The sequence below is a fragment of the Neltuma alba genome, unplaced genomic scaffold, assembly GCF_004799145.2.
Source record: "Neltuma alba isolate B1F8T4 unplaced genomic scaffold, ASM479914v2 tig00011394_pilon, whole genome shotgun sequence".
Lineage (NCBI taxonomy): Eukaryota > Viridiplantae > Streptophyta > Magnoliopsida > Fabales > Fabaceae > Neltuma > Neltuma alba.
This window is the reverse complement of record NW_021636084.1, coordinates 180434-206451: the sequence shown is the minus strand read 5'-3', so window position 1 is coordinate 206451 and position 26018 is coordinate 180434. Positions and strand designations below refer to the sequence as shown.

Here is a 26018-nt window from a genome sequence, read left to right as displayed (position 1 = left end):
AACCAATGCTATTCGTATTTTTATCCACATGACATCTTCCAAATTTATGATGTCACAATCACAACATTTCGATTATTCCCTCACTTTCCACGTAGACAACCTCGTCTTTTTTTCAAATGCATTATTGCTCCGTATGAGTCCTAATGAATGTGACGAGTCTCAATTTCAATTAGAGTCTGTAATTATCAACGGTTAAGTGACCCTACATAATCTAATATGAAAAATCAAGATGACACTATCTACCAATAATGGCAGAAATCAGTGGCTAATAAGATCGAGCTCTCTATAAATTAACGAATTCAACCAGTGAGCGAACTATTCAAATGCCTGTGATTACTGGTTGCACCAGCGTTCCAATGGCTGCAACTTCTACTACTTGCTTCACAAAATCCCATCCAGATGCTGAGCTTGAAGATGAAGAATCTGAAAGCCTTAGCCAAGAATGTAAGGATCTGCTTCTTTCTCTCCCCCAAGAGAAGGGTTGGGACTTACCATCCCTTTATCTCTACCAAGACATTTGGTGCCCTTCACCTCGAATTCAAGCCATAATTTCTTTTCAACAGCACTTCCAAGCAAAAGATAGTGATATTATCATAGCTTCCTTACCAAAATCTGGTACTACTTGGTTAAAAGCCCTTACTTTTGCCATTGTGAATCGTAACCGTTTCTCGTCGTGTCAACAAAATCATCCTTTGCTCATTTCCAATGCTCATGACCTTGTGCCTTTCTTTGAGTTTAACTACTATGCAAACAACCAAATTCCTGATCTCTCCGACATGTCTGAACCAAGAATGTTTAGTACGCATGTTCCATTTCATTTATTGCCTGATTCTATTACCAAATCCAAGTGCAAGATAATCTACATATGTCGTAACCCATTTGATAATTTCGTGTCATTTTGGCTTTTCGTCAACAAAATTATCCCACCATCATTGCCCAAGTTATCTCGTGAGGAAGCATTTGAGAGGTACTCCAAGGGAGTCAATGAATGTGGTCCATTTTGGACTCATATGTTGAGTTATTGGAAAGAAAGCAAAGTGATGCCAAAAAAGGTTTTGTTTTTAAAGTATGAAGATCTGAAAGGAGATATCAATTTCTACTTGAAAAGTATGGCTGAGTTCTTGGGTTTCCCATTCAACTCAGAGGAAGAAAATAATGGTGTTATTGAAAGCATAATTGAGCTATGTAGCTTTGAGAAGATGAAAGAATTGGAGGCTAACAAGAACGGTAAATTTATCCACAAGTATGAGTACAAGAATTTCTTCAGGAAAGGTGAAGTAGGAGATTGGGTGAACCATTTCAGCCCTTGGATGCAAGAGAAATTGTCCAAAGTGATAGAAGATAAGTTGGGTGGCTCTGGTTTATCCTTTTAATTATTCTATTCAACTAATTAAGCTATAAATTCGTATGAACGCCATAATGTTTTCTCTGGCAGTGATGAGAACATGCATTAGTTTTGATTTCCCTGGGTTGCTGTAATATTGTCTTTATATGAATTTGTATCCATTAATTGTATGAAATGCATGCATATTTTAAAGGGCAGTAAATTTTCTCATATTACCTGGTCATCTGAAGCATTAAGTCACTCGACCATGTCATTAAGTCGTTCATCAGGAGCATCTTGTATGTGTTACTTCTTTATATATCTCAAAATTTGTCTTTCGGATTTTCTAAAATCAAATCAAATTGTTCAACAAAGCTTCCATGTCAGAGTTTGAAAACATCCTGCAGTAATAAAATTAAATAACGACATCAACAATTTGAGTATGGAGAAACTCTTCACGGTATGATTGAGTGCACCACACAAAACATGTCGGCAACCCCTATAATAAAAATAATGAACATATGGTTCAAGTGGTGCCAAAGGACTAGAATTGAACAATGATATTTCTCAATCCTTCAGTAAATTAGAAAATAGTACTCCCTAAGATTAAATGAACTCTTTCTACAAAAAACACAGCGTGACAGAAGAATGAAAAGTTTTATGCGAGAAAGGAGCGCTTGAAGACTTCAAGATCAATTACTTGTTTTTCGACAAACTATAGTTTTAGGCCCCAGTGGCGCAGGAGACATGCCTAGAAATGGCATCTGCCGACAGGAAGAAACAGACATATCAGAGGGACCCTTCTTTAGCACACCCACGCTGTATATTCACAACAAAACATAATACACACATATACTCAAAAGAAAGTTAGTGTGGCTTTGGTGTGTAAGAAAGTTGATTCAATAGCCACAGAATGCAAAATATCTCAATAATATGGTTTATTTTTCCGCTCCTGATGTTTCTAATAGAACCAGATCTCTAGGCAGCATGGCAGAAATGAAGAGAACCACAAAAACGAAGGCCAGAAGGATAAGATTCAAAGAAACCTAACGCTGCCCCTCATCGTGCTTCACTATCTTTCCATTTCCAATAAAAAACACTCCCGCCGATCCTTTTTATAAAACATTTGTAGGAAAGATATATGAGTTCTTATTATAAGTCACCGGAAAGTATTTAGGGAGAGTCCCAAAAAAAGAAGTTTGAAATTACTAAATCTCAAATCAGGTTTGGTTCTTACACTTTAATAGGTTTTGACCACATTTGACTTGTAAACAACAACACAGTTTGTAGAAATTTTTAATTTGGGATTTAGTAGTTTTATTCTTTTTTTTTGTGCGATTTTTCTAATTATTGTAGTTTCTTAAATAATATCGTTTTTTTAATGCGTGTTATTTCTTTTATGTTTTTAAACATAGCAAAACTAAAAATTTATCTCATTTTCGGATAGAGTTAATGAATTCCCGGTCGTTTTTGTTCTATGGAACCTTCATGATATTTTTTTTCGGTGCATTCATAAATAATAATTTCAAAACTTGGAAATTATTATTTTCCATTAACTTGTTTAGCAGTGTTAAGTGGTCGGAAAAATTTTACCAGTCGTTAAAAATTAAAAGACAGGAGGAGAAATAATAAAACTATGGGAATGAAATGAACCTACTGGTGGTGGGGCTTCTTGGTTGTGGACTAGTATTCTGGATGGAAGGAATGTGCTGACAGAAGATTTGTTTTGGAGAATAGGAAATGGGTCTGATGTGACGTTGTGGAAAGATATATGGATTAAGGGTTTTGATGGCAGCCTGGATCAGATTGTTGAAATTCTTGAGGACATGAAGAATTGGAATGTTGCTGAGTTGTTTCAAAATGGAAGATGGGCTGTAGAGGACTTGGAGGGCTCTGTGCAGATGATGTTGTTATAGGAAGATTGAACAAATGGTATGTTGCAATTCTGGAAGAAATATCCCATTAAGTCTTAAGGGTCAGGCCTAACAAAATGTCTCATTTCTGAAATTTCAACCCTGCATAGCGGACCCTAATTCCCACTACTACACAAAAGGTTATGATTCAAAGAGACCAAACACTGCCCCCTTTCTGTCTCGTGACTATTTTTTGGATAAAAAAAAATCTCATTAAGTCTTTCTTATAAAACACTTGTCATATGCGGGTTTGGATTAGTGATAAACAACTATAATTTTATATGACCATGAGCTTTATAAGTGACATTGGCTAAAAGTAATGCTACTTGTACTTTCAGTTTGGATTTTTTTTTTATAACTGACTTTGAAAATATTTTATGTGGATTTCATTTATTAAAATCTTTTATAGATACATAATTATGAAAAACACTATGAATTTTATAAAGTTAAAATACACTACCACCCCTCTGTTTTACCTAAATTATAGAAACATCTTATCTATTTTGAAAATGTATATAAACCTCTATTGAAATTAAAATATATATTGCACAAAATTTCTCTTGTATATTTAAGATTGAGCAAAATACTCTAACATCCCTTATACTTTGTTCTAATTATACTGACCTCTTCTCAATTTTAAAAACATACACTTAAATCCAAATTATTAACTCTGTTAAGAATATTATAAGAAGATACATTTTTAATTAAAATTCATATCAAAATGCTTTTAATTTACTAATTTACCCTTCATAATACTAAATCCTAAATTTTGGCTAAGATGTTTTGAAGAATTTAAAATCTTTTCCTCTTCCTTATTTTTTTATTTTTTATTTTACAAATAGTTTTTTTTACTGTTTTTGTCATATTGGGATGGAAAATTAATTAATTTAGTTAATATAGACATAAAAATCTTGAAAGAAAATTTGATTAATTCTTTAAATAAACATATAATAGGCTAAATACGTTATAAATGTTTCTAACAAAATTTTTATTTAAAAATTTTAAATTATAAATTTAAATGATTTTTATAGTCTCTCATATGATGAAAAAAATATTTATTTAATATTTTCTAGCCATTTTCAAAACACCTAAATAAATAAGTTTCGTTATGCGGTAAAATTAAAATGATAAAATTTTATAATACAATCAAAATTGATAAATTTAATTGCATATTAAAAATTGAAAATCCATGTACTAAATTATGTTTTGTTGTATCAAAAAATATTTTTTTTAGCAAATATAAATGTTTAAATAATTTTTATGTTGAGGAGGAGTATTTTGGTCAGAAGAGAAATTTAAAATTCAAACTTAACGGTCACCTAACAGTTAGATAAATGAAATAAAATTTTAAATATACAAAGGAGGTTTGTATAACATGCCTTTTCAATTTCAAGGATGTTTATATATATTTCAAAATTTAAAGGAGATTTCTGTAATTTAAGTAAAATAGAGGGTAGTTAGAGTATTTTACTCTTTAAAATTTTATTTCCATCCATCTCATCCTTAATTATTGTTAAGTTTGACTTTTAAAATTTTTTTCACCAAAAACACCCGTCATTAACATAAAAATTATTTAAAATTGCTATTTATCAATAAAATAATTTTTGATACAACAAAAAAATTTTAATACATTATTTTCAAATTTTTAAAATGTAATAAAATTTGTTAATTTTTATTATATTATAAAATTTTTCTAATTTTAATTCTTCATCACATATAATGAAATTTATTTATCCGTTTCTTTAAATGGCTAGGAAATAAAATGAATAAATATTTTTATCATATAATATAAATTATCAAAGTTTGAGAAATTATAGAAATCATTTAAATTTATAATTTAAATTTTTAAATAAAAATTTTGTTAGAAACATTTATAACGCATTTGGTCAATTATACTAAAAAAATTAATCAAAATTTCATTCAAGGTTTTTATGTCTGCATCAACTAAATTACTTAATTTTCTATCCCAGTATGAGAAAAATATTAAACAAATAACTATTTGCAAAAAAAAATTAAGGAAAAGGAAAAAATTAAATTTTTCAAAAACTTTTAGCCAAAATTTAGAGATTTAGTATTATGAAGAGTAAATTAGTAACTAAAAAGTATTTTAATATGAATTTTAATTAAAAAATATCTTTTTAGAATATTCTTAACCGAGTTAACGATTTAGACTTAAATGTTTTCACAATAGATAAAAAGTCCATGTAATAAGGGCAAAATGCAAGAAAAGTTAGAGTATTCAAAAAATATTCAAATTGAAAGTACAATTAACTAATATTAATTTTAGCTAGTGTCACTTATAAAACTGATAATCATCTAAAAGTATAATTGTTTATCACTAATCCAAACCCGTATATTACAAGTGTTTTATAGGAAAGACTTAATGAGATATATTTTATCAGAAAAATAGTGACGAGACAGAAAGGGGGTAGTGTTTGGTCTCTTTGAATCTCATCCTTTTGTGGCCTTCATTTTTGTGGTTCTATTCATCTATGCTGTCTAGAGATCTGTTTCTTTCTTTTTTTTTTTTTTTTGATGAAATATTAGGGTATCCACCAGCAAACCCGGTGACTAATCCCTTCGCTGGCTTGTAGGCATCTCGATAGGTGGGACAGTTGGCTCAGGATTTTAAAGCTTTTTCATTCCCAAGGTGAGGATTGAAATCTCGACACTTGGTTAAGGGAGGATGAGCCCCTTCCGCTCAACATCTGTTTCTATTAGATTTTATTTTTGAGAAACTAAAGCCACATTATATGGCCATTATGATGGACAACTAAGGCCTTCATTTTTGTGGTTGCATTTTATTAAATCTCGGATTTCATTTCATTGCCATAATTTTATTAAATCTTTTGCTAGTCTTTTAATTTTTAAATGACCTTGCTCCTTCATCGGTGCCATCATCTAGAATATGAAAGGGAGAGTTCAAATGTAAAATTTTCAATTTACATATTTTTAACAAGAAATTTATTAATGACCTTTATTTTAAAGTTTATATCTATGAAAATGAAATTCTTTAAAGAATTAAAGAATTGAAATGAAATCACAACTTATTAAAATATAAAATTACTAATTAGAATCACCACTTTAAACAAGTAATTTTTATTTATTTGATAAGTTTTGAAAAATTCATCTCGTGAACGTACTAAAGTAAAAGAACTCAATGAATACAGAAAATTATCAACTCATTTAAATAACTAACTGTAGATAATGGTATATAATTTAAACTATGATCTAAAGTGTGTCAGTAAACTATAGTTCAGAATTCTGGTAACAAAAAAAAAAAAAACTATAGGTTAGAATATTCTGGATAAAAGTCAATATAAAACGAAATTAGAAATATATGATAAAAAAAAATAGAAGTTATGGCAAGTATGGCAATTTAATTGTCTTCAAATTTTCAATAGAGTTATTTTGAAGTTGAACAAATCTGACACTTAGAGATTAACGGAGTAGATAATAATAATTTCTCATTGCATGTGCTTAATTCATCTTAATTCAGCTTTGCCAAGACAATTAAGAGCTAATTAATATGAAAAAAAAATTAAGGGTTTACTTATGATATGAATACAACTTTAATTAACAACCCTTTGATAAAATCTCTCTCTTCTCACTAGTTAACCCAAGCCAACTTAAGGTGTGTATCTGATTATCAAATTAAAGCAAAAAAAAGGATTGCCTCCAATAAAGGGATACTTGTGCCTACCAATATATATGTGTGCGCGCGCGCGCGCACAATTTATTCATGTGAAATCGACTCTGAAAAGAGAATGCAATATGCAAACTGGATATCTATAAAATATTATTGAGAGTACGAAAACATTAATCCTGATGCATGTTTGGAACACGATACCATAGTTATGATATGATGATACACATATTCTTATTCCAGCTTAATTAGCTAGTTTGAGAAAGAAAACATGATGCATAAATGGTTTAAATGGATGAAGATAACTATTAAAAGGACAAACCAGAACCAGAAAACTTCTCTTCCATCACTTTGGACAATTTGTCTTCCATCCAAGGGCAAAAATGATTCACCCAATCTCCTACCTCACCTTTCCTAAAGAAGTCCTTGTAATCAAGCCTCTGCATAAATTTTCCCATTTTGTTTACCTCCAATTCCTTCATCTTCTCAAAGTCACACAGCTCAATAATTTTATCGACAACACCACTTTCTTCCTCCTCCAAGTCAAACGGGCAATTCAAGAACTCAGCAATTCTTTCCAAGTAGAACTTGATGTTTCCTTTCAATTCCTCATACTTTAGAAACAGAAACTTGTTTGGTGTCTCTTTGCTTTCTCCCCAATAACCCAGATTATTCGTCCAAAATGGACCATACTCGATAATCCCCTTGCAATACCTCTCAAAGGCTTCCTCACGGGATAGTTTGGGTAATGATGATGTTATAATTTTGTTGAAGAAAAACCAAGTGGACACAAAATGGTCAAATGGGTGGCGATAAATATAGATTATCTTGCATTTGGACTTCTTAATCGAATCTGGCAACGAAAGAAATGGAACATGGGTACCAAAAAGTCTTGGCTCAGGAAAGCTGGAGAGGTTGGGAATCTGTTTACTTTCATAAAGGTTGAATTCTAAGTGAGGAACAAGGTCGTGAGCATTGGAAATGAGCAAAGGATGATTATTTTGAGGGAGAGAAATGATTCCTATTCACAATGGCAAAGATAAGGGCTTTCAGCCAAGTAGTACCAGATTTTGGTAAGGAAGCTATAATAATATCACCATCTTTTGCTTGGAAGTGCTTTTGAAAAGAGCATATGGCTTGGACTCGAGCTGGTGTATACCAGCAATCTTGGTAGAGATAAATGTATGGGCTAATCCAACCTCTCTCTCTAGGAAGGGAAAGAAGCAATTCCTTGCTCCCTTGGCTAGGTTTTTCATGTGCTTCATCGTAAGCAAACTCGTTTTCAGACTCAACACATGTTTGGTTTTCTGGGAACAGAGTGGTTGTATTTTCAGCCATTGGAGGTGATAGTTTATGAACTATCAATTAATAAGGCTTAAAAATTGAACTCACAAGTTTCTAATATTTATACCATTATCACTTGGCTGGTGATGCAGTTATTTGAAATTGATAGCTTAACAAATGGATCAATAATTTGTGCAATTATTTGGGTATGCCTGCTGGTGGTTGACCCATGGATGCACGGAATAAAAAAGTGAAGATATGCATCAAAAAAGGATAATGACCACGTGAAAAATGGAGAATGGAGAGGGGAGAAAATTTTGAATGATCTGAATTTAAAAAAATTGGTGAAATGTGACTACTAGCTTTTAATTAATTTTTTTATTCTATTTGCCAAAAATTAAAGACAAAATTAAGGATAAGAAAAAAAACTTCAAATTCTTCAAAACATTTTAGCCAAATTTAGGGATTTAGTATTATGTATGGTAAATTAGTAAATAAAAGTATTTTAATATAAATTTTAATTAAAAAGTATCTTTTTAGAATATTCTTAATAGAGTTAACAATTTAAACTTAAGTGTATGTTTTCAAAATAAAAGGGAGGTCCATGTAATTAATTAGGGCAAAATACAAGAGAGGTTAGAATATTTTACTCTTATAATTATTATTGAAATATAATTTTCACTTACTAATAATTATTAATAAGAATAAATAGCGTAAATTCTCATTGTTGAATCTCTCCTTCAGGATTTTCAAATCACAAAAACAATTTCTAGTAGTTATGCTCAAACGTATCATAGAAACTGAAATCATGATCTATGGGGATTTCAAAAACTTTTGCTAAACAGGATACATATGCTTCATAATCACTTATCTAGACTCAAACAGGCTCATTTGAGGTGTCACCACTTAACCAAACAAACAAATTCTCAAATTATAAGATATAACAAGAAGTATTTATTGTATTTTTTTTAAAAAAAAATATTACCCTTTTTCAATGTGAATATTAGTGTCAAGAATACATCGTATATGACAAAATTGGCAATCCCAATGTTAATGTCAGCTTCCAACTCCACAAGTACCTTGTACCAAACAAGGGTTCAAAATAATATACCATTAAAAAACTTCGCACAAGCAATTCGGAACCTATTATTTTAAATCCGTGCTAAAAACCATGCTAGATGGCTCGCAAGGCAAATAAAATTTTCAATGCAAATCTACACATTATTGGGAGTCATCAGTTAAAAATCAAAGCGGTTGCGGAAAAATGATAAAAATGAAAGTTATATTCTTAAGATATTGTCACAGTGATTCAATTGATGGCAATAGCATGATAACCGAGAAAAAGCTTAAATGAAGAGAGCCACAAAAATTGAAAAATGTGACCGCATAAGAATAATAAGGATAAGACTTAAAGCAAACGAGCAGAACTCAATTTCTTTCTCATAACCACAAGCTTTAAGTACCACTTTGATTTTTAATATAAATGGCTTATAACTCATTTTCTCATACCAAAGAATGTATTAAGTTGACATTTTTTTTCCAATTTTACTCTCATTAAGGTTTTCTCTCTCTATATTCAACAACTCATTCTCATTTCTCTCTATTCTTTCGCTTTTTCCAATGACAATTAAATAAGAGTAAAATTGAAAAATAAATATTAAATATGCTACATGTAACTTATATTTAGAACCAAAATTTTCCCTTCAACTAACTTCACCAGAGGGGTACGCATAGAGAAAGTGGCTCAGCTTCGTAATTAATGCTATAAATAATTGTGGTTTGGAAGCTAAATTCTGATGCTTATAGTCTGAAACAGCTGCAAAGTAATTAATCTCTACAAGTTTTAAGTAGACGCAGAAATATTGGGTAGGTAGTTAATGCTATAGATAATTGAGGTTTAGCTAGTAAGATAAATTGTGATGCTTATAGTCTGAAAAAGCTGCAGTTTCCGTGATCGTTTGAACCAGAATTTTTGTTTCGGTCTGAATTGAACCAGACTAATCCATTGAAGAATTCGAAAAGCTCATCAGCCAAACCAATAATACAATAGGAACCTGCTCCCTGAGAGAAGGATTATCATATACTCCCTTCGGTCCTATATATAAGCTTCACTTTCAAAGAGAAGTTTGGTTTAAAATATACCACTTTGTTCCTTATTATAAGTCACTTGTATCTCAAACCCACAAACCAAGAAATACATTAAATTAACCAGTTTTTTTCATATTTACCTTTATTAAAAATTGAGAGAGATGGATAGAGGGAGGGAATGGGTTGCATAGGAAATGAAAAGTTGAGACAGATAGAGAGGGAGATTAATTAATTTTTTATTAAATTAATAGGATAAAATTGGAAAGAGATCATTAATTATATTACAAGTGACTTATATTTTGAAACAAACTTTTAGGGTACAAGTAATCTATAATAAGGAACAGAGTGGTAAGCTTCATTCTTTAGTTTGTCAGAGCATTTAGTACTTTTTTTTCCCTATGTTGCTCTTAGTTGACTGTATTTAATACTCCATTTCTCTCATTGATATTACCTCCATGAGAAATTCTTAGGTGCACTGGGAGCACCAGCTCATTTGTACTCTATCCAACAAAAATACTCCAACTCAGATAATTTTAATCATATGTGTCAGCCTATTCATTTCTATTAATTTATTGTTTTAAAAAATAAAAACATCAGGATTTAGTAATTTCCTTTCCTACCCCCTTCTCTTTCCTCGATAGCTTCCTTGTCTCTCGAGTCTCAAACCCTCCCTCCCTATTTCCTTCGCAGATCTAGATTGCGACGGCATCTCATCCACTAGTGATGGTAAAAATCCTTCATTAGCAACCATGGTGATTCTAGTCTTGAACCCAGAACACAATAGGTTGTAGATCCAGTTCCACTGTGCATTTTTTTCCCCTTCCACTTTGCAAATCTGGATCTACAAAGCTTCTTCTCCTTCTTCTTGCTTTAATCTTAAAATAAAAAATGATAACAGCAACAAAAAGCATTCCCCTCATGCTTTCTCTCTCTTAAATTGCCATTTTCAAGTTCCTTTCTCTAACCGCTTGCTCTAACTCTAACTATATATATTAGTATCTATACGATGTGGATTTAAGATCTGGTGTTGGGATCTTTTGAAGTTGGAGCATTTGGATGTGAGAGTGAGAATGGTGACGGTGTTGGCAAGATCAGCTATGGCGGATATTTCTGGTGACAAGAGAGGGGTGGTGCCGCATGAGGCGGAGGCGGTGGTTCTGTAAGGAAGGCCGTCGATGAAGGGACGGAGTGAGGAAGAGAGTCCGAGACAGAGGAAAGGGGGGGTGCCTAAGGAATTTACTAAAGCAAGGCATTTTTAATTTTTAAAACAATAAAATAGTTAAAAGTACTTGGCTGACATGTGGGATTAAAAAATTTGAGTTGGAGCTTTTTGATTGGATAGAGCACAGATGAGTTGGTGCTCCGGGAGCACCTAAGAATTTCTCTTACCTCCATATATTCTTTTTCATCATTTTTTTCATTTATTACCTCTCTCATTTACTTTCTTAATAAATAAGGGCAAATTTAGAAAACAAAAATATATTTCTGACCTATTTAATTATCATTTTTAACTGATTTTAATTGCTAGTTGGTTAAACGTGATTTAGTTATTTGAAGTTTATATATAGGACCGGAGGGAGTATTACATCCATCATGAATTACACTACTACCTCTTTTTTACCTTAATATATTACATCCATCTCTCTTATTCTTATTCCAGGACATTTTCTAAAAGAAATTTTTTATACAAGTCATCAACTAACTCATTAACTGCTACTTTCTAATTGTATTCTTGTTATTAATTAATACTCTCTCAGTGGCTTCGTCTCTTATTATAAGATCCAATAACTGAATTGCATGGTTTAAGAAACTTGTTAAATTTAGTTAAAAGTAACAAATTCATAGTAAATGTATTTTTTCCAAATATACCCTTAGTGGGTAGGTTTGAGTGAGAAAAAAAATGAAAGAGAATATATGAAAAAAAGATAATGACAAAGTATATTAATTAAGGGCAGAATAGAGGAAAATAAATTTAATGTTTAGACAAACCCAAAAAAGATCTTATAAAAAGAAGTGGACCAATTCAAAAATTTGAATTTTATAATATGTCAAGACGGTAATAAGGTGTAGTATTAACAAACTTTTTAATACATTTTATAATTTGAATTTTATAGTATTAATAAGGTGTAGTAAATGTATTTTTTCCAAATATTCCCTTAGTGGGTAGGTTTGAGTGAGAAAAAAAATGAAAGAGAATATATGAAAAAAAGATAATGACAAAGTATATTAATTAAGGGCAGAATAGAGGAAAATACATTTAATGTTTAGACAAACCCAAAAAAGATCTTATAAAAAGAAGTGGACCAATTCAAAAATTTGAATTTTATAATATGTCAAGACGGTAATAAGGTGTAGTATTAACAAACTTATTGAATTTGTGTTTCTTCATCTACATCATTTAAGTTGGGGTTAAACTTGGACGAAATTAGTGCGGATTATTTTCTGTCTATTTCACTTTCAGTTCACCCAAAATCACTTTAGAGGATATTCCGTCCCCAGTTTTCACATGGTCATTGCCTTTTTGCTCATGCATATCTCAACTTTTTCCTCCGTACATGCCCAACCAGCCACCGGCATACTCAAATAATTTCATAAATTAATTATTGATCCATTTGTTGTGACTGGCTGTCAATTATTGATCCTTTAGGTTATTGATTTTTTTTTAATAAGAAAAATCGATTTTGATCAATTTTCGGCCAATTATAACGTGTTCTTACCAATTTTTAATTGAATGGCTCACTTTTCCTCTAATCTTGGCTGCCCAGCTTGGACCATACGCTAGTTAATTACCACTTACCAGCCGATCTATTCTGGTTCTTTTGTCAAAATCACTTTTGTGATAAAGCATAAATATCACATTACAACATAATCAATTCTAACTAAAAACCCAGTTTAACTTACAAAATCACTTCTATCCCAAACTTATTTGTTAACAAATATTCAACCTTAGGTGTAAAACCCTAATGATATATGTTTGGCTTGGTCTCGTGGTCCCAACAAAAATAAAAAAAGAGTTCGCCTTGGTGGATAATGGTGAAATCGGAAAAGAAGATGAAATAAAGGAAGGGTTAGTTTGGTGTAATAATTGATACCCATTCAAATCTTCATTCCTTAAGGAATCGCACAAGAAATATAGTGGCTTCCTTATGAAAATTTTCTCAGTGCAAAATTGTGAAGGGGATTTCTTTTTTCATGGAAATTTCTCACAGGAATATACTAGAAGAGAAAATTTCATTAGAAATTAGTGAGAATACTTGAGAAGACAAACATGTTTCGGGGTTAACTTGGCACTGGCGCTTTCCACAGAATAACTGGGAGGAAATCTGGGCTCTGATGTCATAATACAGAATGAATAATTTTGCTTACTTCTCATTAATGAATCAAATGGTGTGCACGCGTGCGTGCGCACATGTGTGCGTGTACGTATATAACAAATCTATACAATAGAAATCTTACTTAACAAAACTAACAACTAACAAAATGTTAATATAACACCCTATCTAGAAACTTTCCAGGCTTGACACAATAGAAGGAATGTGATAAAATACCAGGAGGCATTCAATACAAAGGTTTTAAAGCCCAACAAGCCCTCTAGAGTATTCAAGGGATTTATAGCTTGAGAATACTTACATGGAGGAGGACTTGGATCATTATTTAGATGATGACATGAACAATTACATGCTCAGAGCATGAATGGACACATGATAGACAACCCCCAAAGCCACCATGGCAAATCAGTCATTGGATTACAAATACTTGGATTTTGAGAAAGACAAGAACATGTTCTAAGAGCTCAAAAGGAGTATTTGAAGCCAATTCCCATGTCATTGAAGGCCCAACACAATTATATGTGCATGGGGGAGTCTATTGGAGCTATAATCTTTCATATTGGGGCCCAAATACATTGTGTTATGAACCATGGGAGTTTCAGAACATAATTCAACTTCAAGCCCAAATGGATGTGTAAAAAGCCCACACATGTGTCAAGGTGTCTCACTTATCAAAAAGTAAAGTTAGAACATCAAAAGCCGTCAGGACCTTTATAGCCTTTGAGTATCCCAAAGTGGAAATGGAGTAGCATTTTTATGGACTTTATAATAGGATTACCCCATACATCATTAGGCTTTAATGCAATTTGTGTGATTGTAGATCGCCTGACGAAGTCAGTTCATTTCTTGGCAATAAAGAAAGAATATCATCTAGAGAAGCTGGCAAAAATATACATCAAGGAAGTTGTGAAATTACATGGAGTGCCTGAAACAATTATTTCCAACACAGATCCCATATTTCTTTCTAGATTTTAGAGGGCACGACAGGAAGCAATGGGTACCAAATTAAGTTTCAGTATGGCCTATCTCCCGCAAACAGATAGACAAACAGAATGCAACATACAGACACTTGATCAGGATATGTTGAGAGCTTGTGTCTTAGATTTCAAGGGAAGCTAGAATGAATACTTACCATTAGTTGAATTCGCTTACAACAATAGTTATCATTCCAGTACATAGATGGCTCCATATGAAGCATTGTATGGATGAAAGTATAGATCCCTATTGTGTTGCACAAAATTAGGGGAAAGAAAGGTGTTTGGCCTCGGATTAGTAGAACAAACCTCACAATAAATCAAATTGATTCGGCAAAGGCTACTTACAGTGCAGAGTAGATAGAAAAGCTATGTCGACATACGACGAATGCCTCTGGAGTTCAATGTTGGGGATCATGTTTTTCTGAAAGTATCTGCAACTACTAATGTGGGAAGGTCAATGAAAGCTCATAAGCTGCCTCCTAAATTCATTAGACCCTTTCAAATTCTCTCAAGGGTTGGACCAGTAACATATAAATTGCCCCTACCCCTAATCTTAGTTAAATTTATAACGTCTTCCACGTCTCCCAATTGAAAAAGTATCAACCAAATCCTTCTCATATACTGGAATATGAGAATATAGAGCTGTAAGATAACCTCTCTTTTGAGGTAAAGCTAGTAAAGATCATAAATCAACGGACTAAGCAGCTACGGGATAAAACAATCTCAATGGTTAAGGTAATTTGGAGAGGCCTAACACAGGAAGAAGCCACTTGGTAAAAGGAAGACGATATGAAAGCTAACTACCTGGAGCTATTTAGATAGGATATGTTTTAAATTTCGAGGATGAAATTTATTTAAGAGGGGGAAGAATTATTACATCTTGAAAAATTTAATCCTAATATTGGAAGTCAAAAATTAGGTTAAGGGCCAATATAGAAAGTACACAAAAGGATAAAATAACTTTTGATATAAAACCCAGATAGGGTTCGCATTGATATTTTTAAAATTATCGGTCTAGAAAGGGTAAAATGGAAAATTTTGAGAAAAATTTTAGAAAAACCTTGAAAAATAGAAAATTAGTGAACCAGAGGTTCTAGAACCCTATTTTAGATTTTGGAGGTGAAATTAACATGAAAATAGTTTATTACTGAATTTCCTGAAAACAGAAGTTTTTGGGGAAAAAAATGAAAACTGATCAAAAATAATTATTTTACATATGTAGAGGCCTCAATAATTCTGAAAAAAAATATGAAACAATTATCTAAATATTTAATTGGGTTTATAAAATTGATTCCAGGCCTTGGAAGTACAGGAATTAATTTTAGAAAATTTATAATCAAAGTCTTACTAATAAAGCCCTATTTTGGAAGAAATTCAAAATAAATAGTTAGAGGTTGAGATTGTTACATCTTACCTCTATTATACCTTAGAGTCTATTTAGAACCATTGCTGACCACTTTGAATGGCCTTAAGTTCATAAAAACATAATTAGGATGCTGCTTATGGAAACACTGTTCACTGTGATTTTTTCAGATTACATGTTTAATTTTGAAAAATCATAACTAATTCTACAACTATCGTATGGAGTTGCTCAAATTTCTACTCGAAACTCTTTCAGTGCTCTTTAAGGGAAAAAAAAATAAAACTAGACTTACCCCTAGTCAATTCGTATAGTTTATCATCCAAATTTTACTATTCATTTAGTCTAATCTGGAACTTTCAGATTCTGTGATTTAACTTTGAAAAATCATATCTCCTTGTGTACATATACAATTGAGGTGATCTGTCCCTCATTTTAAAGCTTGGGATATGTAATATAAGCCTGTCAGATTTTGTGGCTTAATTCATTCATTTGATAGGTCAAATTGGAACTTGAAACTGATTGCTCTAAGACCTACGTTTTTCTCTTTACCTTTACTTGCTTTAATACTTTTTATTATTTTGGCATGGATAACTTGGGCTTAATCTTTTTCATTCATTTTCATTCATACCATAGACATTCTAATCAATTACATTGCAGTGTTGGCATCCATAAACATAATTTATATAATAGGAGAATTATACATTGAACACTAGTCTCATTCATTAACATAAATAATTCTCCACTTTCTTCTCCTTCCTTCTCATGCCATTATTGCCCATCATTGATTGACCTAAATGGCTGGTCAGGGAGGGGTGAGATTTGGAAGAATCTCAGTAGCAAACAATACCACATTAATCATGCTAGATGGATGCTAATGCATTATATGCAACTTGCTTATTCTCTTGTTAGTTAGTGACATATTAGCATGCTTAATGCTACCGACTTAATGCATGGCCATAGAGACATAATCTAATCATCATAAATAGCAATTAAAGTAGCTAAAACATGTCACAATAACATTCAAACATCATGTACATAACAATACACAAGCATACAACATCAAGCAATGATAATAGGTAAGGTCACTACCTTGTACTTCAAACTTTCCTCTTGTTTTTCCTTTGACTCCCTTGACTTCCCAACCATGAGAGCTTTCAATCAACATCATCAAACATCCTCTTGGATGTTCTAAGGTCCTAAACAGATCCATATTGATCATACAATCTATTAGGACTAAGAGATTACATAATATTCAAGACTAGCTCTCTTAAACTTAACCTTTTCTCTAAATTTTAGGATTAGTGTTCTAGCTTTGTAACAATTGTTCTCTTAGGCCAATCTTATACAATTTTGCCCAAGGAATCCAAATATGAGCTTGGATTTATGAAAATCCAACTCCTTCCCTTCCAAACTGATTTGGCTGAAAGGTATGGATTAAAAATCCTAACTTTCCAACTTTGATTCTAATACTTCCAAAGCTTATGCTTTATGTTTCCCCCACACAATTTTCCATCTTAAAACCATTGGAAGCCTTATAATCATCAAAAACACATCCTAAGGGGAAGATTTAGACTTGGCCGAACTAATCCTCAAACATTCATACCATATAATCTTTCAAATATCAACACAAAACTACTTGAAACAGCCTTGAATCAATGTGTTTTAATTAGATATAACATCAAAACTTCCTTCTCCTAAGCCTATAATATTTTGGCCAGCACTTCCTTAATGAGGACCATATTTTTCAACCAACCAAACCAAGGAAACAAGGCAAGAAACATAATAGAACAACCTACTAATTTTAGATCTAAGCTTGGTTGATCAAAGGTAGTAGCTTTCCTCATGGTTGAACTTCAATAATCAAAATGGAAAGAGCTTCCCTAAGGTTGGCTAAAACTAATGTCTTAAAGGGTTCTATTTATAAGCCAAGCCATAACTATTTGCCCTCCAAGTTTACTCAAATTACAATGCTTAGGTGTCACTTGATTATGGCTTCTTGAACTATTTTCCTTCCTTAAAATAAATCCAAATTTAATTTAAATGCAAGAGGATCAAAAGTCAAAATCCTCTCTATAGGGAGCTTGACAAGTGGCACAATATAGGCCAAGTAAAAAGCAAGTGTACTTTGGCACTTTATACTTTATCAGTACACTTTATCAGTCCCTTTTCTCAATTATGATCTCCTAGAGGACTGAATATTTGTCACATCACTTTTGTTTTATTTTACTACCTCTTCTCTCCTCTTTAATACCTTCACATGTGTCATAATTACCTCACATGGTGCATTAATGAGCCATCATTGCTTTTATCTTATCCTTAGATATTTTTCTTTATTTACTTGACTCTCGTTTGTTAGGATTTCTTTCTGACTTTCTGGAAGTCTGAAAATTATTCTGTTTGCTCTGAAAATTCCTTTAACCTTTGGAGAAAATATAAGAATTTTCTCAAACCATGACTCATCCTGTAGGCCCAACTTAAAAATAATTTTTTGAAATATCCTTTTATCGGTATAATTGGCTTTATATTTTATTAAAGCCATTCCACTGGCCTTTTGGTAGCAGAACTAATTTTATAAATTCAATCTTTTGACTATTTAACCTCATTTTTGTGTATAATTTTGAGGTATCTTACTATCTCAAATAATTACATCAAATGGTGTACTTTTTACCAGTCATAATCTTATAAATTCTATTTAAGTTGTCTCAGGGGTATTTTTATTATTTGTCCTCACAAAAGAGTTTTAGAATATTATTTCTCATTTTCGGGATTTTTCTGAAATTTTTTGTATACTTTCCATTTTTATCCCTATTGGCCGTAACTTTCTAAAATTACGATTTAGTTCTTACTTGAACTTAACCTCATAAAACATCTCTTTGAGACTTCTAACTTAACCTTTGGCCTGTATCTAGCCTCTTTTCTCTTTATGGGCCCATGAGACTCTCCTGGAATCTTAACACTACTTACACGTTTACCCCCTAGCAACTTTCTTACTTTGCAGTTTAGTCCCTGAAACTTCTTTGACTTTCTTTCTTATTTTTGGCTCTGAGTGACTCAGTAGCCTACCTATTTTGGGTTACTCCCAGGGTTCCTAGGCCTAAAAATTGAGATGTGATAGAGATAAATCCTGAAATTTTTCAGAATGCTTTCCTATATTAAAATAGGATTTTTTTATGGAGAAAAATATAATTTTGGAGGCCTAGAATAATTATTGAAAATTACAAGTGAATAGTAATCGATAAACATCATTTATGCTTGGAATTAATCTTTTATGATTGGGCTACTTCCTTTACTCCTTCCAGATCAGATTTGGGCTTCATTTTGGGCCAAAAGGGCCTAAAATTTTTGTACAAAAAAGCGGGCCAACAATTGAAGAGGTTTAAGGCCAATTCAAACAAAAATATCAATGAAAAAAATCAAGAAACAAGGCATTTTGCAAGATCAGAAAATTGGGGGCACTTGATAAAGGCCACATGGCCTCTTAAGTAGTAGAATTTCACGCCACATGTGAAGGGAAGGAGGTCAGAATTTTGCTCTATAAATACCCCCTAAAATACCTAAAATTCAGTGGAAATTGGAAAATATATGGGAGGTGTTATCAAACTGAAATTTGAAACTCAAAAGAGGGCTTTTAACTGTGCAATTAGAGGAAAAAATATCAAGCTTTGAGCAAGGATTAAATAAGGTAAGTTTGAACTTGATTTTGGTTGAGCTTAAAGCTTGTTTTGGTTAGGAACTCAAGCTATAATTTTGTAGCAATTGGGCCTCTTTCTCTTCCTGGCATTGCTAGAAGTCCCTTTTTATGGAGCTCTAACAGGTGGTTTATCAGTCCTCAGGATTACCCTAACTAAGTCTTGATGGTTTAGACTACTCTTTGTAATTTGGCAGGCTTTTACTACCCTATTAAACACTTTGATCTGTCAAGGAGCTACTCTTTCTCTTAATGAGGACTTTAATTCCCTGGTCATCTTTTCAGTGAACCACAACTCATTATTGCGATATTACAAAGAAGTGGAATAAAGGGACAGGTTGATATACTTGGCTAAGTATTCATCAAAGGATTATTTGTCTCCTTTCTTTAAGGTAAGGAATTTTGCTTCCTTTACATTCTTTACCAATCATGGAAGGTATTTCTGGAAAAACTGTTCCTTAAATACCTCCCACGTAACTAGAGTATTTTTAACTTGTAACACTAATTTGGTGTTCCTCTACCCACTAATAAGCTTTTCTTTCTAACTTTTATATGGCCTTTTGTGCCTTTGTTTTTAACAGGCAATACATCACTTTGAATATCTTATCTAACTGGGTAATCCAGTCCTCGACTACTTGAACATCAAATGTCCCCTCAAAAGCAGGCGGGTTATGCTTACGAAAGCGATAAATCCAATATTGGATATCATGTTCTGCCACTAGTCTTGCTTGATCAATTGGCAAGCCTTAAGGTTAGACATGCTGTTAAGGCACTCCTACCATTCCTCGTTCAGGTTGTTGTAAGTTTGCTACTCCTGCTGCTACTACTGCTATCGTAGCATCCTACTCTCATTCTTGTCAAGGTTGGTTCACTCGAATCTCTTCCATTGTCCGCTGCTATTTCTCTAAACGATTCATTATTACTTGGATTGGGTCTAAATGGGGTCTACAAGGTTCCTTAGACTATTCCTCTATTCCAATGTTTCTCGTAGTCCTAACTTTTTGGTACCATTAAAATACAAAAGAAATAGAGCCATTATGTATATAAACTCATATTTCATTTCTATTTTTACACAGTAAGAAGTAGAAGTCTGGTATACATGGCTAACATTCACATAACATTCTACTCAAAATTTTAACTTATAACTAACAGTCATCTATGAAAAGTTCATTAAAACAAAGATCTCTATTGCGTTAACCATTTGCTCAAAAGTAGCTGGTACCAGATGACAAAACCAGTAGAAGCCATTATACCACATGTCTGTATAAGGAAGAACTTCAACCAGTATGTTAATCCACGTCACATTGTCAAACGAATACTCCTCTCGGGTGATTACATAGCATAAGACCTTAATCTAGTATATAAATTCAAGATAAACTATGGCCTCTTGGTTCTTATTTTGCTTGATATGTTTGGCCCACAGCTTAATCCACTCTTATGTGGGGAACTATGATGCCACCGATAACATTACTATCTAGTCTAGGCATCAGATGACTCCTTGCATCATCCTAAACATCCATATCTATCACTCCTTTAAATGCTATGGAGGAACAACCATGCTCAAGTTCCTATCTTAGTAAATGATACCTTGGATGAGGAACAAGATCTTCCTTTTCTTCATAATACCATAAAGGAAATCCTTTTCCTAGAATTCTTTGATTAATGGTCTCTTCTAAGTTACCTCCCCAAACACATTCCATCTTTACCACCTTTCTTGCAAATCTCTTAACATATAACTCATGTAAAGATTCTAACATGTAAACAGTGCAACCATACAAAGCCAGAACCTTTGCTGTAATAACAAAAATGTAACACCTTAACTCTAAACCATATATGAAGCTAAGACATGTCAACTAGAACCACATTGCATGGCATTAAACTTAAGAAACCCTATTTTGAAAAATCACTTCCTTGAGTTACTATTCATTTGGTAATCTTAAAATTTTTGCCAACTCTAAAAATTCATAACTAATTCTAGAAAAATTAAAATAAGATATTTCTAAGTTTTATTTGACTTTATTCATTTCTCTATAGAGTAAAAATACTCATTGGTTAATTACTTAATTCATTTAGGCTCCATTTTATTTTCAAAAAGTACTATTTATTTGGTCAATTTTTACTTTTCAACTTTTTGCCTTAAATTCAAAAATTCATATCTTTTCGTACAAAATTCCAAATTAGGTGATCTACCACCCCATCTAAAGCTTCAAATGTGAAATTTAGGTCCATCAAATTTTATAGCCAGATTTTATCATTTGGTCTTAAAAGATATAGCCTCAAAGTTAGGATTTTTCAAGCATTTCTATCCCATTTAATTGTCTTAACTTCTGATATTTGATTCCTAACTTTCATTTTTACCAAAAACCATTCATATCATCATGGACAATATGTCATAATACCTCCCAAGAAGTGGGACCAACAATCCATACAAGAATCCAATATAATATACATACCATTACACAATCTACTCAATTTATAGTTACATAATACATAGAATTGCATAACGTTTTATGCAAGTTCCTTCTCAAGCATCCATCTTCTTTCTTTTATCCCTTGATGATCCATCTCCTAGTAGTATCAATTGGATATAAAAAAGGATGAGATTTCAAGAAAATCCAAGTAGCATAGAGTAACAATTATAGTATTAATAATGCAAGGTTTATTCATGCTATATACAATCAATTTTCTCACATATTTATTCACATTTTCATGCCATGGAAAGTGAGCATATGATCATCTCATTAACAACTCAACTATACACATTGCTAAAGCATAAATATAAGAAGTTAAATACATTTCATCATGCATAACTCCACCATATTATGGTATAAAAATACATAGCAAAAACAACCAATACAATTTAACACTAAAATTATAAGTTCTTGCTACTGCTTATCAAGCTTTGCACTTGAATTTCCTTTTCTTGTTCTTGAGCCTCCTCTTGCTCAAATTCAATGTCTATCAATCACACAATAATGACATTATAAATCAACTCAAACAACTTCATAACATAACATAACTTAAAATCCTAACCATTTATTCCTGATTTAAGGTTTTTGCATCATCTTTCTTAACATGAATCTTATTTACTTTTCCTACGTGATTTTTCATGTAGAATCCATGTTTAAACTTAGAATTATCAAAATCTAATTTCTTCCCATCAAACCTCACTTGGCTGAATATAGGGGTTAGAATTCTAAAAATTTCATTTTCAAATTTGATGCTTCTAAACATATATTCTTCACATAATCTGTTTATCGATTAGCTTAACCACAACCAGATGGGTCGCAAGCAGTATAAAAAGTATCATTCCCTCAAAGACTAAGGCTAGATGAGTTAAAAATCATAATTATGCTCATGGTTGGGTTAAGTGAAATAATTGTTGTAAAAGAAGCTATTTAATGTGCTTTAAAAACAAAGGTTAAATTGAAATAAAATAAACTTAACTTTGAGACAAATAAGGATCTAGGGTTATTTCTCACTATTGTACTTCATAAAACTTGATTAATAACTTCTCATTTAGTATTTAATGCCAATTTAAGTTAGCCGAAGGTTCACAATTATTGATTAAGCTTTCTCAAGTCAAAACCAAATTTTGTAATCTTAGTAAAACTTCACAATCTCTCGCTTTTGCTTAGAAAAATCACATTTTGAAAAAAAAAACCCTTTTTGAACAATGCTAGGTCAATAGATATATCTTTATTCTATCAACAACCCATCTATTTAATAGGATAAACTTCTGGTCTAGCACGTTTTTTACCTAATTTCAAAGATCAATTTAACTTTCTCAAGCTTCAACCAATCAACAAATCATTCTAAATAGTGGCCAATCACAAGGAAGCATTAAGCTCAAGATAAAAACAACATAACATTATCATTAACACTAAAGAGAGTTGAAACAAATCTTAATCCATATAATAGATCAAAATAACCCTAGAATGACTATTCTAGCTACACATGTTTAGCAAAAAGCTATAAATACAACGACATTTTATAGCCATCACAGAAACAAAGGAGAAGAGGAGAAGAAAACCAAGGAAAATGAAGAAAGAAGCTTCTAATCTCTTGCCACTTCAAGCCCAATGTTCCAAAGCTTCAAAACCACCAAACCCCAATAGAGAGCACCTCCAAATAAGCCCCCAAGTCAAAGTCTCTCAAAAATCATGAATCTGCCCTCTTATATGCCCTAATTTTTAAGTTACAAATGTAAAACACATAGCTACTAGGGGACAAACGCTACGGCGCCTATTACAGAATGGGAACTTCTTAGAAAGGGTTGGGTGCCATGACAGATATAGATAGGCATTGCAGCACCTATTACAGAATAGCAAACTGCTTGGGAAGAATTGGGCACTGCATAGGATATAGATAGGCATTGTAGCACCTTATACAGAATGCCTCTACTTACTTCCTATTGGAGATGCCATGGCAAATTGCATCATAAGCTGTGCCAGATGGTGCTTTTTCAGCCTCTCTACATTTAGTCTTCTCTTTACTTGCTCTGGGTTCTTGATCTTCCTCTGATAAACAAAAATTTTGAATCTTTCTCCCTATCACTCATCTTCCAGCTCTTGCTATTTCCTACAACAAGAATCTTAGAAGTATTGCACAAATAATCCCTAATTGTTAGTATAAATCAAAGTTTATGCTTTGAAGTTATATTTTCTTGCTTTAAGGGAGTAACTTGCACAATTAGCTTCCAAAACCTAAAAAAGAGTGTTAAAAAAAGTTGAATTTATAGGAATTTCGAGAGGTTATCACACCCCCAAACTTAAGCTTTTGCTCGCCCTCAAGTAAAACAACAAACCAGAGAAAAGACCATAATGACAAACTCGTCATTAAAATAGACTTAGAATTGTCCTCATCAACTATTCCAGAAAGTATGCAAAGCTAGGCTATGATGGAATATACAAGGATTTATGATTCATGAATTTAAAGATAAGTATCTCAAAAGTTTTTATGTGTGTGTGTGTGAATAAAGTTCTAAAAATGCCTATCCTGCATCAGCCAAAGTCAAAAGCACATCCTAATCCATATAAATGGTTTTGACCGCACAAAGATAGAAACTCACTCTTTTTTCATGCTCAGTTGATAAATCAGCTTATAGCTTTGAAATCAAAGGGACCTGATTAGCTTGTAATGTGGATAAGGTTTAAGGTTATTGAAAGGACAATATAAGGGATAAATTCAAATACTTTGAGATAAATGAAATTTTAGCTTAATCCACACTTCCTTTTTCTGTTAATACCTCTCATTGCTGTAGTAATCCCCCCCAAACTTGAATCAAGAAGAATTCCTTTCTTTGCTAAGCCTTATTGATTTTTTTTTTAACCTGACAATTGTTAAACTCCCCAATCAATACTTCCTCTTCTCATCATCAAACCTAATTATCTGCATTAAATGAGTTTATTTAATCTCAAAGTAAGGTAGTTCATGGTTTTTCAAGTTAAGTGGCACAAGAAATGGTCGTGGGTTCAAAAGAAATTCTTCATGGTTTTTCAAAGCTTCAAAATAGGTGCAAAGGGCATTAATATTCTGTTAGGGTTAGCTTGAAAGGCACAATCGCATTGAAAGAATGCCCTAATCATTTTTCAAAATCACAAAGTGATTTATTTATAAACTTTAAGTAGATCTGGATAAAGTTTCTAAAATCATAGAGTTGAAAACAAACACATAAATAGATTTGCACTTAATTCCCTAGCTGAATACACTCAAAATACTTATGACTCTACAAGTGCATTGGCTTTAGAAAAGTGAATCATTCACAGTTGCATATTGACCAAACTTTTCAATAAAGAATACTAACTAAATAACTCATTCATATTATTGGACCACAAGCACTCGAATAACTCATTCGTCAGCCTAATCTACATTCAAAACATTGAACAAGCTCAACTCAAGTTTTACATCAAAATTCTAGCCAAATCAACCATAATTTGCAAAAAATTTGCTTAAAACTCATCAAAAGACAGTATAATTATCTATGTCATTCAAAAATCACCTCCACATCCCCCAAACTTAAAAGGGACAATGTCCTCACTATCAACAAAGTATACAGAAGTCTTCCTCATGTGCTAAAATACAAAAATCAAAAGATTTGGCAAAAAAAAAATAGTGTACCTGTACCTATACAAATATGCACTATTCGCATAGGTTAGTAAAGTCAATTTAGCAAAATATACACAAAATAGAACCTACATATATCATTTGTCAAGAATAAGCTATAATTAGCTTATATATAGGCATTCACAGTTGTAGTTCATAACTAGTCCTATACCAAAATTGTTAGTAATCTATGCTATTAATAGCCTTTTAATCATACAATTAAACAAGTAACACAAATCTAGGTAATAACAGTCACAACAAAATAATGCACAACAAAACAAAGCAAAATAATGCAGGCAGT

General features: G+C 32.2%; 1 protein-coding gene and 1 pseudogene across 1 annotated transcript; one reads left to right on the top strand and one right to left on the bottom strand.

Annotated features, from left to right (window-relative positions):
* Positions 1 to 323: 323 nt before the first annotated feature.
* Positions 324 to 1458, top strand: LOC114712700 (cytosolic sulfotransferase 14-like). Its single transcript, XM_028897245.1, has one exon. It carries the CDS (start codon positions 324 to 326, stop codon positions 1371 to 1373), a length of 1050 nt encoding a protein of 349 aa, XP_028753078.1. The 3' UTR covers positions 1374 to 1458.
* Positions 1459 to 7035: 5577 nt separating this feature from the next.
* On the bottom strand, positions 7036 to 8221 carry LOC114712699 (cytosolic sulfotransferase 15-like; annotated as a pseudogene).
* Positions 8222 to 26018: the final 17797 nt, after the last annotated feature.